The sequence below is a fragment of the Fusarium solani genome (genome assembly GCF_023522795.1).
Source record: "Fusarium solani strain SB1 chromosome Unknown bctg00000003_1, whole genome shotgun sequence".
NCBI classification, from domain to species: Eukaryota; Fungi; Ascomycota; class Sordariomycetes; order Hypocreales; family Nectriaceae; genus Fusarium; species Fusarium solani.
This window is the reverse complement of record NW_027072154.1, coordinates 1,813,195-1,825,883: the sequence shown is the minus strand read 5'-3', so window position 1 is coordinate 1,825,883 and position 12,689 is coordinate 1,813,195. Positions and strand designations below refer to the sequence as shown.

Below are 12,689 nucleotides of genomic sequence, written 5' to 3'. Positions count from 1 at the left end.
GATGATATAAAAATGGGAATTGGCGTTTTGGTTTACGGCATCGACGAGGCGTTTCCTTGGATACCACCACGTATAGCGATTTGGCGACTCGATCCGGCATCACAGCATCCTGCATGCGTCGCTTTGACTTTGACTTTCATGTATCTGATCAGCCTCGCCTCGAGGGGCTTGGGACAGAATTAGCGTTTGTAATATGGGCATTGGGCTGGACTGGACTGGACTGGACCTGGGATTTGGATGAGCATCTATTTGGTTCAGGTATGGCATCAACTTTGGGTTCATGGGTCGGGCACGTTTTTCGGCATCTAGGCCAGGATTACACATACCCCTTACCGTATATTCTGGTCAATAATGTTCTATTAATGGTTCCCGTACAAACCGGTCCTTGGCGTGCATTTCCATCGCGTGATACCTCGTCCATTGCTTTGTGGCTCCACCCGATGCGACCTCTTGTAGTTGAACATGATGATCACTCTGAAACTTGAAGATGCGGAGGGTCCCGATGTATCGTTAACTGACATGGAATGGACCCCTTAATTCTGCTGACCTTTTTTAACCCGGGCCGGTGTGATAAGTGAGCAATGTGGAGGAGATCACGTATTACGTACCACGATACGAGCTTGGATTGTAGTGCAATTATCGGAACCAACGCGTGATTTAGAATTCAATGGTCAGGTTCAATTGACCTGCATGCGGAAGTAGTACACAAAGAGCCGCTTATGGAACAATGGATTGATGCAAATCAGGGAGGGGCAGATAGGAATGTCTTGGTGACATGCTCACATGTCTTGGTCGCCTAGATAGCTTCAACGATAAAAGTGACTGGTATGTAGCGGTGAATAGTTTCTTGATACCGACTGATAAGTGATGGTAAAGGCGGTCACACGGGATGAACATGGTGCCCTTGAATGGATTGCGGGATGCCAACAGGGGAGTACGGGGTTCATGAACCGCTCGGGCTCTCGGGGTCTAGGCATGGCCATATCCCTGACGATATGGGGGTAGAATGGCGGTAGATTGACGGTGAGAGAGTTCGTCTGGGTCTTGGCTGATTGTGTGCTTGCAGATAGGTTGCTGAACACAGGCATTGTTTACTTCTATTCATCTCGAGATCGCATATGGCATATGCCAGGTTTGCCAGTGCATGTTTGTCCATCCGCCAGCACCCAAGGAAACAGGAGCCATGGAGGAACTTGTAGGTGTCAAACTCCTGTTACAATTCACTCCATATAGGTCGTTCACCAGATTTCCCTGTTGAGCCCAGTTGACATGTCCACAGCAAGACAAACAAAACAGGCTCAGCTTGTCCACGCCAACCCTATTCCGGGGAACAACGCAGCAACAACAACAACAACAACACTAAGCTGGCTGCTCATGCATGACTATGAAACAGCACAAACAACCGCCCCAGTAGCAAGATGCAATGGGAAAACAACTCTAGAGAACGATAGATCGTCGGTGAAGCCATCACGAACTGCCTCTGCGGGAGCTTCACCAGGAGAATATCGTCGCCTTTCAACCAATCAGGTCGTGTGGCCCAATGGCAAGGCGTCTGACTACGAATCAGAAGATTGTGGGTTCGATCCCCATCATGATCATGATCTTTTGCCGTTTGAGCATTCTTTTTGCTCCAAGACACGACATTGAGTTTGTTGGTTTCGTTGATGCAATTGGTACAAAGAAACGTGGTGGAAGACAAGCACGTGGCAAACACGGAATATCGATAATAGAGATACTCTATAGGAGAGACAGCCGGGTTTGCATGTAAGTAACCGCAATTTGTAACCCATGACAACTATTGACATAGAAAGTGTTCGTTTATAGGACTCGAAGACTTGAACCTTGTACTTACATAGCATCCTCACCAGCTGACAGACTCGCTTCTATTGGCAACCTGGTGCGGCTCAAGTTAGCGCGGCCTGAAAGAATTTCCCGCTTCCACCATCAGCAACAACTCTTCCTCTGCTCTGTAATACCATCAAAGCCCCAACAGCCAGTGCTTTGACCTGATCATCACACACTGGCGCAAAGCCATCCGCTCTAATCACAGCCTGGTCCAGCGCTTGTCTTACCCTGGGCGCGCTTCCCTGGCGCCATCCTGGCCTATAGCTCGTCACATCCATCATCCATCTCATCCATCCATCGGGAAACACCCAGTTCCAAGGGGTCTCGCTATCGTCTTGACAGCAGCAACAACTGCCGTCTGACAAGGTCCTTTTACCTGACACGTTTATGCAGGGCAACACCTGGCTGCACACCTTCGGCGCGGTCGGCGTCGAATAGCCGTGACGGAAGTGGTCGACGGCCGTGGCCTCAGCCCCACTGCAACCACGTCCAACCGTCTACTCCCCAAGCCCAGCCCAGGTTTCCAATCCCGGACCGCGTCCAGCCTCCACGCCGTCCGTCAGTCCAGTCCAGCACGACCTGTCCGTCTGCGCGTCGCTTGCCTCTGTCTGTCCTCCTCCCACGCCCTGGTCCGCTGCCGCTACGCGCTGCCGCTGCCGCTCCAAGCGCCTCGCCCTCCCTGACGCCGCCCTGACGCCCCGACGCCATGTACTCCGCCGGCTACGGCTTTGCCAACAATGCTGCTCCCTCCTTCAACAACCCTGCCCCACAGCAGCCCGGAGCCCAGCCAGCCGGCCAGCAGATGATGTATAACCAGCAGCAGCAGCAGCAGCAGTTCGCCGGCATGACTCCCCAGGGAGCCTTTGCCCCCGGCGCGAACCCTCAAATGATGCCCGGCGGTCCTGGGATGATGCCAAACGCCGGCATGCCGCATATGGCTGCCAATGGTCAGAGTGAGTGTCCTGTGCGCCATGTCAGTTGCCGAGCCGTTCGCGACGCGCTCGGGTGGTTGCTGTTGTTCGTGTTGACGACTGCCGAGATATCAAGATGATATCTGGGTTGAATCGACGCGCGACCGTGGGAGCGCGTCGCAAATCGCTTTGCGCCGTCAGGTGTCATTTGTGTCTTGTTGAGTCACCATGGCTAATTCTTGGGTAGTGGCAGGATACCAGCAGCAATTCCAAGGCGCCCCCTATGGCCAAGTCGTTCCCTCGTCGGTCGGTCCTCAGAGCTTTACTCCGAACTATATGATGGCGGGTGGCATGCAGGGTTTTCAGATGAACCAGGCTGGGATGCCTCAGCAGCAGATGATGCAAAGGATGCAGCAACAGCCACCGCAACAGCAACAACCTCCGAACCCTGCGGCTATGGGCCAAGTGTCGACTCCTCAGAGACCTCCGAGTGCTGCTCAAGGTACACCGACCAACGCCTTGCCTTCTCAGCAGGGCCAGTTCCCAACTCCTCAGCCTCCATCACAAAGTCAAACACCGACAAACCAGCAGCAACAACCACCTCAGCAGGCGCAGCCTCAACCTCAGCAGTCACAAGCGCAGCAGTCTCAACAGACACCTGCCACGGCTTCAACACCTCAGACACCAACCTTTTCCTCGAATCAAAATCCGGTAGTCAATGGAGGTTCGGCCGTAGCAACACCTTTGAGCCCAGGAACAGAGTCTCGCGAAAAGGAGCGTTTTTCTCTACTACTGGACATAAACCATGAACTTCTCTACGAGTCGATACAGCTCCAAATGACGCAACAAGAACTCAAGAAGGAGCATGCGGGAGATGGAAACGCCGGTGATAAGAAGCCAACAGAAGAAGAAACACATCTGCAACAAGACTACCTTCAGTAAGGCCTGTGACCTTGATACGGTGACCCAGCTAACAACTATAGATGCATGAGGCGATTGCAGGCAAATCTGTCCTATATGGCAGCTCTTGCAGACAGGAAGCCCGAAGTCAAAGTGCCACCATGCCCGGCATATCTCAGTGCTCCCCCTTTGAACCTGACCCTCAAGCTCAAAGCGCCAGCTTTGGGACCTGATGGTGCAGAGAACAAAATCGATCCAGTGGCAGACCGTGAAGAGCGAGACAAGAGCATCAAAGAACTCTACTCACGGCTACAAGCTGCGTTCCCTACGATTGACCCCAAGAAGGAACCGGTTTATCGCATGAACACACAAGGACAGAAGCCAGGAAATGCTGCAAACCAAGCTAGTCCAACGGCTCAAAAGACACCTCAAATGACCAACATGCCAGCGCCTCCGATGCCTCAAGGCAGCATGCCCTAAAACCGAACGGGAATGTACATACGATGAAACCTTATAGACATCGCACGGGAGTTTGGATGGGTTATTCCTTGTGTACGGCATTTACACAGTTTTGGTAGTTGGCTAGTCAGGCTGTCGAAGGATGTTTTACAAGTTTAGCCTCGTGGGGACTGTATAGTTAGAGGCAGGGTGGTTTGAAGCCGGACGAGGTTAGTTGGCAGTTGGCCTGGCTCGAGGCGTTGGGAGCATTACCCGGGAGGATTCATCATGACAAAATTCAATATCAATATCAATTCACGTGCCAGTATAGTATCTACAAGGTTACAGCCAGATCTATGATTCGGACGCGTAGATGCAAAAGATCTCGCTCGCGTGACATGAGCCACATAACATACTCTGGAGTCACTGCGGAAAAGATGCACCTGCATGACGGATTCCGACGGCCCATGCTAGAGTAGGTAACTAGACGTGTCATGATTGGTCCTCGGAGGAGAAGCGTGAGAGAAAAAAAGATTTTTCAGTCTGTGGAGGTGGATGATGAGGAAGTGGGTTTAGCTACGTAGACGTAGATGGCGGCCCGGGCGTAGGAGTGCCGTCCTGGAAGTGGTCAATGCCGAGTGGGCGTCAGCTAAGACAGCCTTGCTTTGAGTGACAGTCAATATGCCTCGCTGACAGCTTTTCAAGACTCTCCGCTTACGGCTTACATGTGCAGCTTCTGGAATGGCCATCAGAGTCCGAGGTGATCCACACAGTAGCCACAGGTGATTGCTTTGTCTTTATTGCAGTTGATGCCATGACAACCAGCGCCAGCCACCAGACAGACACGCCAGAGTAGCCCGGTAGGTACACGACCAGGACGACGTACTACGTAGGTCCTACCGAACCTCGATACGGCAAGATGGCGTCCCGTAAAACCCTGACCGCTGATCGTAACCCACTCGCCGAGTCCAACCACCCGACTCAAGCTGGTCGATCGCCCATGATGAAAGGTTCCATGTAAAAGGCTTGAGAGGTTCGGCCAAGGCACGGCGGGGCGCTTTAGTGTCCCTGCAGCATCGCCAGGAATGCAGAGATTGGACGCTGTTGAGGAGTCGACCTCCAATTGGCCAATTAGAGGGTTCTATTGCCTGCGCTAGCGGCGGCGGGGAGCAGGGCCCTGCTGTTCTGCTAAGCAACAGGCCGGCCGATAAAAAAAAAAAGTTCGAGTGCCGCCGCATTCATCAACTCTCTCTTCCATCTCTTCTCCTCCAAACCCTCCGCTCCCCTTCTCCTCACTTTCTTCCTCCGCAAGCTGTTGTCGAGGCTGATGATTGCGGAATAGCTTCTGACCTGACCAGGGGAGCTCTGAAAACGAGTTTTCTTGACGGCCGTTGCTCGCAATCTCGCTGTCCCACGACCAACACCCCTCTTTCTGCCCCGCGCTCTCGGGCGCTCTTGAGGAAGCTTCTCTTTTTTTTACACACAACAACATCATGTCTATCACTTCTCTGCCTCCGGCTTCGGCTCGCCAGGTCGGCTCCGAGGATGATGGCCTCGTCTGCCTCGAGCTCGAGGATGGCTCCTCCTTCCAGGGCTACAGCTTTGGTGCCAAGAAGAGCATTGCTGGTGAGCTGGTCTTCCAGACTGGCATGGTGGGGTATCCCGAGTCCGTCACAGATCCCTCGTACAGAGGACAGATCCTCGTCATCACCTTTCCTCTGGTCGGAAACTATGGTGTCCCCTCTCGCGAGACCATGGATGAGCTTCTCGGCGACCTGCCAGCTCACTTCGAGTCGTCCCAGATCCACATTGCCGGTCTGGTGACAGCCTCATACTGCGGCGAGGACTTTTCTCACTTCCTCGCTGAGTCCTCCCTCGGCACTTGGCTCAAGGAGCAGGGCATCCCCGCCATGTACGGCGTCGACACTCGCGCCCTTACCAAGAAGATCCGTGAAAAGGGTAGTATGCTGGGCAAGATGCGCCTCGAGGCTCCTGGCCTTGCCAACGGCGCCCTGAACGGCCAGGTCGATGCTCCCCTGGCCGCTACCCCTCTCGAGCACTTTGAGCAGATCGATTGGGTCAATCCTAATACCAAGAACTTGGTGGCAGAGGGTGAGTCTTCCAACTTTTGTAGAAGGCGCATGCTCATCGTCGTGTAGTTTCCATCAAGGCTCCCAAGCTGTATAAGCCTCCTCCTTCGGTCGCCCGTAAGCACCCGTCAGGGCGTACTATCCGTGTCCTGTGTCTCGATGTCGGTATGAAGTACAACCAGCTGAGGTGCTTCCTCAAGCGTGGTGTCGAGGTCCTCGTCTGCCCTTGGGACTACGATATTGCCAGCGCCATTGACGAGTACGACGGTCTTTTCCTCTCCAACGGTCCTGGTGACCCCGCCGTGCTCGAGAACACCGTCAAGAACATTGCTACCGTGCTTGAGAACAACAAGATTCCCGTCTTTGGTATCTGCCTGGGACACCAGCTTCTGGCCCGCGCCTCTGGTGCCAAGACCACCAAGATGAAGTTTGGTAACCGCGGTCACAACATTCCCTGCACCAGCATGGTGACCGGAAAGTGTCACATCACTTCTCAGAACCACGGTTTCGCCGTCGATGCCGCCAGCTTGACCAACGGCTGGAAGGAGCTCTTCGTCAACGCCAACGATGGCAGCAACGAGGGTATCATGCACGCTGAGAAGCCCTATTTCAGTGTTCAGTTCCACCCCGAGAGCACTCCCGGTCCTCGCGATACCGAGTTCCTTTTCGACGTCTTCATTGACACCATTGCCAACTGCGCCGAGAACCCTGCTCTTCTCCAGGCTCCTGTCAGTTTCCCTGGTGGCACCATCGAGGAGAACGAGCGTCTTCACCCCCGCGTCTCTGTCCGCAAGGTTCTTGTCCTGGGCAGTGGTGGCCTCAGCATTGGTCAGGCCGGAGAGTTTGACTACTCTGGTTCTCAGGCCATCAAGGCTCTGAAGGAGGAGGGCATCTACACTGTCCTGATCAACCCCAACATTGCCACGATTCAGACCTCCAAGGGTCTGGCGGACAAGGTTTACTTCCTTCCCGTCAACGCCGACTTTGTCCGCAAGGTCATCCAGTATGAGCGGCCCGATGCCATCTACGTCACCTTTGGTGGTCAGACCGCTCTCCAGGTCGGTATCCAGCTCAAGGATGAGTTTGAGGGTCTCGGTGTCAAGGTTCTGGGTACTCCCATTGATACCATCATCACGACTGAGGATCGTGAGCTGTTTGCCCGAAGCATGGACTCTATCGGCGAGAAGTGCGCCAAGTCGGCTTCTGCCAGCAACATCGACGAGGCCATGCACGTCGTCAAGGACATTGGCTTCCCTGTCATTGTTCGTGCTGCCTATGCCCTCGGTGGTCTTGGCAGTGGCTTCGCCAACAACGAGGATGAGCTGCTCGATCTCTGCAACAAGGCTTTCGCCGCCAGTCCCCAGGTTCTCATTGAGCGCAGTATGAAAGGCTGGAAGGAGATTGAGTATGAGGTTGTCCGTGATGCTCAGGACAACTGTATTACCGTCTGTAACATGGAGAACTTCGATCCTCTTGGTATTCACACTGGCGACTCCATCGTCGTCGCGCCTTCACAGACTCTGTCCGACGAGGACTACAACATGCTGCGAACAACAGCTGTCAACGTCATTCGGCATCTCGGCGTCGTGGGAGAGTGCAACATTCAGTATGCTCTGAACCCCTTCTCCCGCGAGTACTGCATTATCGAGGTCAACGCTCGTCTGTCTCGATCATCGGCTCTCGCCTCCAAGGCCACTGGTTATCCTCTGGCCTTTATCGCTGCCAAGCTCGGTCTCGGCATTCCCCTCAAGGAGATCTCCAACTCGGTCACCAAGGTCACTTGCGCCTGCTTCGAGCCTTCTCTCGATTACGTCGTGGTCAAGATGCCCCGATGGGATCTCAAGAAGTTCACTCGTGTGTCCACTCAGCTTGGCTCCTCCATGAAGAGTGTGGGTGAAGTCATGAGCATCGGTCGATCGTTCGAGGAAGCCATCCAAAAGGCTATCCGAGCCATTGACTTCCACAACCTTGGCTTCGGCGAGACCAAGGCCCTGATGAGCATTGATGATGAGCTCCAGACTCCCTCTGATCAGCGTCTGTTTGCTATCGCCAACGCTATGCACGAGGGCTACACTGTCGACAAGATCTGGGAACTGACCAAGATCGACAAGTGGTTCCTCCGCAAGCTCAAGGGTCTGAGCGACTTTGCCAAGAAGATGACCAGCTATAGCACCACCGACATTGCCACCAGCCCGTCGATTCTGCTGCAGGCCAAGCGTCTCGGTTTCTGTGACCGACAGCTCGCCAAGTTCTGGAGCTCCAACGAGATTGCTGTCCGCCGTCTGCGACTCGAGGCTGGCATCCAGCCCTTCGTCAAGCAGATTGATACAGTTGCGGCCGAGTTCCCTGCCTTCACAAACTACCTGTACATGACGTACAACGCTTCAGAGCACGATGTCAACTTTGAGGATCACGGTGTCATGGTCCTGGGTTCTGGTGTGTACCGAATCGGTTCCTCAGTCGAGTTCGATTGGTGCTCAGTCCGCGCCATCCGCACTCTGCGTGCTACCGGTTTCAAGACCATCATGGTCAACTACAACCCCGAGACCGTAAGTACCGATTATGACGAGGCCGACAAGCTGTACTTTGAGAACATCAACCTCGAGACTGTCCTGGATATCTACCAGCTGGAGAACTCGAGCGGTGTTTTGGGTGCTATGGGTGGTCAGACCCCCAACAACATCGCCCTGCCCCTGCACCGTGCCGGTGTCAAGGTCCTGGGTACTTCCCCTGAGATGATTGACAACGCCGAGAACCGATACAAGTTCTCTCGTATGCTTGACCGCATCGAGGTTGACCAGCCTACTTGGAAGGAGCTTACTAGCTTCGAGGAGGCTAGAGCTTTCTGCGACAAGGTCTCGTACCCTGTGCTTGTGCGACCTTCGTACGTTCTCTCTGGTGCCGCCATGAACACTGTCTACTCCGAGAAGGATCTCGAGAACTACCTGGCTCAGGCCGCCGAGGTCTCCCGTGAGCACCCCGTGGTTATCACCAAGTACATTGAGAACGCCAAGGAGATTGAGATGGACGCTGTCGCCAAGGATGGTAACGTTATTGGCCACTTCATCTCGGAGCACGTCGAGAACGCCGGTGTTCACTCTGGTGATGCCACTCTGATTCTCCCTCCCCAGGATCTTGAGCAGACCACCATCGACCGCATCGTCGAGGCCACCCGCAAGATTGGTGCCGCTCTCAACGTCACTGGTCCCTTCAACATCCAGTTCATTGCCAAGGACAACGATATCAAGGTCATTGAGTGCAACGTCCGTGCCTCGCGTTCGTTCCCCTTCGTGTCCAAGGTCATGGGTGTTGACCTGATCGAGATGGCCACCAAGGCTATCATGGGCCAGCCCTTCCAGGAGTACCCTCCCACTGACCTTGCCCCTGACTGCGTCGGTGTCAAGGTGCCCCAGTTCAGTTTCTCCCGTCTCTCTGGTGCTGATCCTGTTCTGGGTGTTGAGATGGCTTCCACTGGTGAGGTTGCCTGCTTCGGTGTTGACAAGGCCGAGGCCTACCTCAAGGCTCTCATGTCGACTGGCTTCAAGATCCCCAAGAAGAACGTCCTCCTGTCTATTGGTTCCTACAAGGACAAGCGTGAGATGCTTCCTTCGATCCAGAAGCTTGAGAAGATTGGCTACAAGCTGTTTGCCACTTCTGGTACTGCCGATTTCCTCCAGGAGCATGGCGTCCAGGTCCAGTACCTCGAAGTCCTCGGCAAGGAGGAGGATACCAGCTCCGAGTTCTCGCTCACTCAGCATCTGGCCAAGAACACCATCGACCTGTACATCAACCTTCCCTCTAACAACAAGTACCGCCGTCCTGCCAACTACATGAGCAAGGGTTACCAGACCCGACGTATGGCTGTCGACTACCAGATTCCCCTGGTGACCAACGTCAAGAACGCCAAGATCCTCATCGAGGCCATTGCTCGCCACTTTGAGCTTGAGGTGTCCAAGCGCGACTACCAGACCAGCCACCGCACCGTCGTTCTGCCTGGACTTATCAACATTGCCGCTTTTGTCCCTGGCATTGTTTCTCCTGACAGCCAGGATCTCCAGACTGTCACCAAGGCTTCCATCTCGGCCGGTTTCAGCATGATCCGAGTTATGCCTCTGGGTGTGGACGGCGCTATTACCGATGCCCTTACCCTGAGCGCTGCTCAGCAGAACAGCCGACGTGGTGGTTACTGCGACTACAACTTCTCTGTGGCCGCTACTTCGGACAATGCCGACCAGATCAGCCATGTCACTGGTGAGGTGGGATCTCTCTTCATCCCCTTCAACCACCTCTCTGGCAACATCAGCAAGGTTGCTGCTGTCACTGCTCACTTTGACGCCTGGCCTACTCACAAGCCTATCGTCACTGATGCCAAGCTGACCGATCTGGCTTCTATCCTCCTCCTGGCCAGCCTGCACAACCGACGCATCCACGTCACCTCGGTCACCAACCGCGACGACATCAAGCTCATCGCTCTGAGCAAGGAGAAGGGTCTCCAGGTTACCTGCGATGTGTCCATCTACTCGCTCTACCTCTCTCGGGATGATTACCCTGAGTGCGAGCGTCTCCCTACATCTGCTGACCAGGCCGCTCTCTGGGAGCACATGTCGACTATTGATGTCTTCTCCATCGGCAGTCTGCCCTTCCGCCTGGCCACCTCCCTCGGCCACAAGGCTGACCCCTCGATGGGCATCGCTGATGCTCTGCCCCTCCTGCTGACCTCGGTCGCTGAGGGTCGCCTGACTGTCGATGACATCAAGGCTCGCCTCTACACCAACCCCATGGAGATCTTTGAGCTCCACGAGCAGGTTGGCACCACCATTGAGGCTGAGATTGACCGTCCCTACACCGTGGCTGCCGGCGAGTTCTGGTCTCCTTTCGAGGGCCGTCGCATGCGCGCTTCGGTTCAGCGAGTCACCTTCCAGGACACTACCGTCTGCCTCGATGGTGAGGTTCTGCCTGTCTCCCCTCAGGGCAAGGACATGTCGGCGCACATTGCTCCTCCTATGTCTCCCCCGGTCAAGCCGACCGTTTCCATCTCCCAGACTACCGAGTCTCCCCAGGCTCGCCGTCTGTCTATGCTTGGTGGCGTCAAGCCCCTGAACCGCCTCCGTGGAGTTGACGCTGGTGTGGGTGCTACCCTGCCCTCACCTGCTCGCGGTGCTGCTCCCGTTGACGAGCTCGCTCCTGCTCTGCACCTGCAGCCTCTGGTCAGCTCTTCGCTCCAGCAGCTTCTGTCGCAGCCTTCTGCCTTCAAGAACACCCACGTTCTGTCGGTCAAGTCGTACAGCCGAGCTGATCTCCACCTGCTCTTCACTGTGGCCCAGGAGATGCGCCTTGGTGTGCAGCGCGAGGGTGTTCTCAACATCCTCCGAGGTCGTGTCCTGACAACGCTCTTCTACGAGCCTTCCACTCGCACCTCGGCTTCTTTCGATGCTGCTATGCAGCGTCTTGGTGGCCGCACCATCGCCATTTCCACTTCCCACTCTTCGGTCCAGAAGGGTGAGACTCTTCAGGACACTCTCCGAACTCTGGCTTGCTACGGTGATGCCGTTGTCCTCCGTCACCCCGAGGAGAGCAGTGTGCATGCTGCCCAGAAGTACAGCCCTGTTCCCGTCATCAACGGTGGCAACGGCAGCAAGGAGCACCCTACCCAGGCCTTCCTGGATCTCTTCACCATCCGTGAGGAGCTTGGAACTGTCCAGGGCTTGACCATCACCTTCCTGGGTGATCTTCTCTACGGCCGACCTGTGCACTCTCTTGTGTACCTGCTCCGACACTACCACGTGCAGGTTCAGCTGGTTGCCCCCAAGGCTCTGGCCCTGCCGGCCAAGGTCCGAGAGCAGCTGGTGGCTTCCGGACAGCTCCTGTGCGAGTCCGAGACTCTTACCCCTGAGATCATGGCTCGCAGCGATGTTCTCTACTGCACCCGCGTGCAGCGTGAGCGCTTCCCCAGCGAGGAGGAGTACCAGCGTGTCAAGAACTCTTACCGAGTGGACAACGCTTCGCTCAAGCATGCCAAGAGCTCCATGATTGTGATGCACCCCCTGCCTCGCAACGAAGAGGTTGCCGAGGAGGTCGACTTTGACCAGCGGGCTGCATACTTCCGACAGGTGAGAACCCCCTTGACTTTACCCAAAACAAGATTACTGACTGTCTACAGATGCGCTATGGCCTCTACTGCCGCATGGCTCTGTTGGCTCTGGTTATGGCTGAGTAGAGGGGGGATATAAAAAGTTTCATGATTTGTTCCAAAGATTGTATTTGAGAGCCGGATAGAAATTGGCGTGCGTTAGCAAGCATTCCAGGATTATGCCCGTGACGACCTGAGATGTCTTAGATGTGTAATTACGACTCGCGTCGTGTGTAATGAGTTATGTACTGTATGTATATGTATTATGTATATATATGTCGTATACGTGTTGTATACGTTTATTTCATTTTATCCGTGCGTTCGTTGTGTGTGTGTTGTGTATGTTTGTCTCGTGTTGTGGCGTGAAGGTCAGGT

At 54.8% G+C, this 12,689-nt stretch overlaps 2 protein-coding genes across 2 annotated transcripts; both read left to right on the top strand.

Moving 5' to 3' along the window:
* Positions 1–2,551: 2,551 nt before the first annotated feature.
* Positions 2,552–4,136, top strand: MRS44_006137 (uncharacterized protein; the record flags this gene model as incomplete). Its single annotated transcript, XM_046268790.2, has 3 exons — positions 2,552–2,798; positions 3,004–3,694; positions 3,740–4,136. The coding sequence occupies 3 exons, from the start codon at positions 2,552–2,554 to the stop codon at positions 4,134–4,136; spliced, it is 1,335 nt and encodes a 444-aa protein (XP_046140285.2).
* A 1,451-nt stretch (positions 4,137–5,587) lies between these two features.
* On the top strand, positions 5,588–12,401 carry MRS44_006136 (uncharacterized protein; the record flags this gene model as incomplete). The annotated part of the gene is made up of 3 exons (XM_046274682.2): positions 5,588–6,206; positions 6,254–12,294; positions 12,345–12,401. The coding sequence occupies 3 exons, from the start codon at positions 5,588–5,590 to the stop codon at positions 12,399–12,401; spliced, it is 6,717 nt and encodes a 2,238-aa protein (XP_046140286.1).
* Positions 12,402–12,689: the final 288 nt, after the last annotated feature.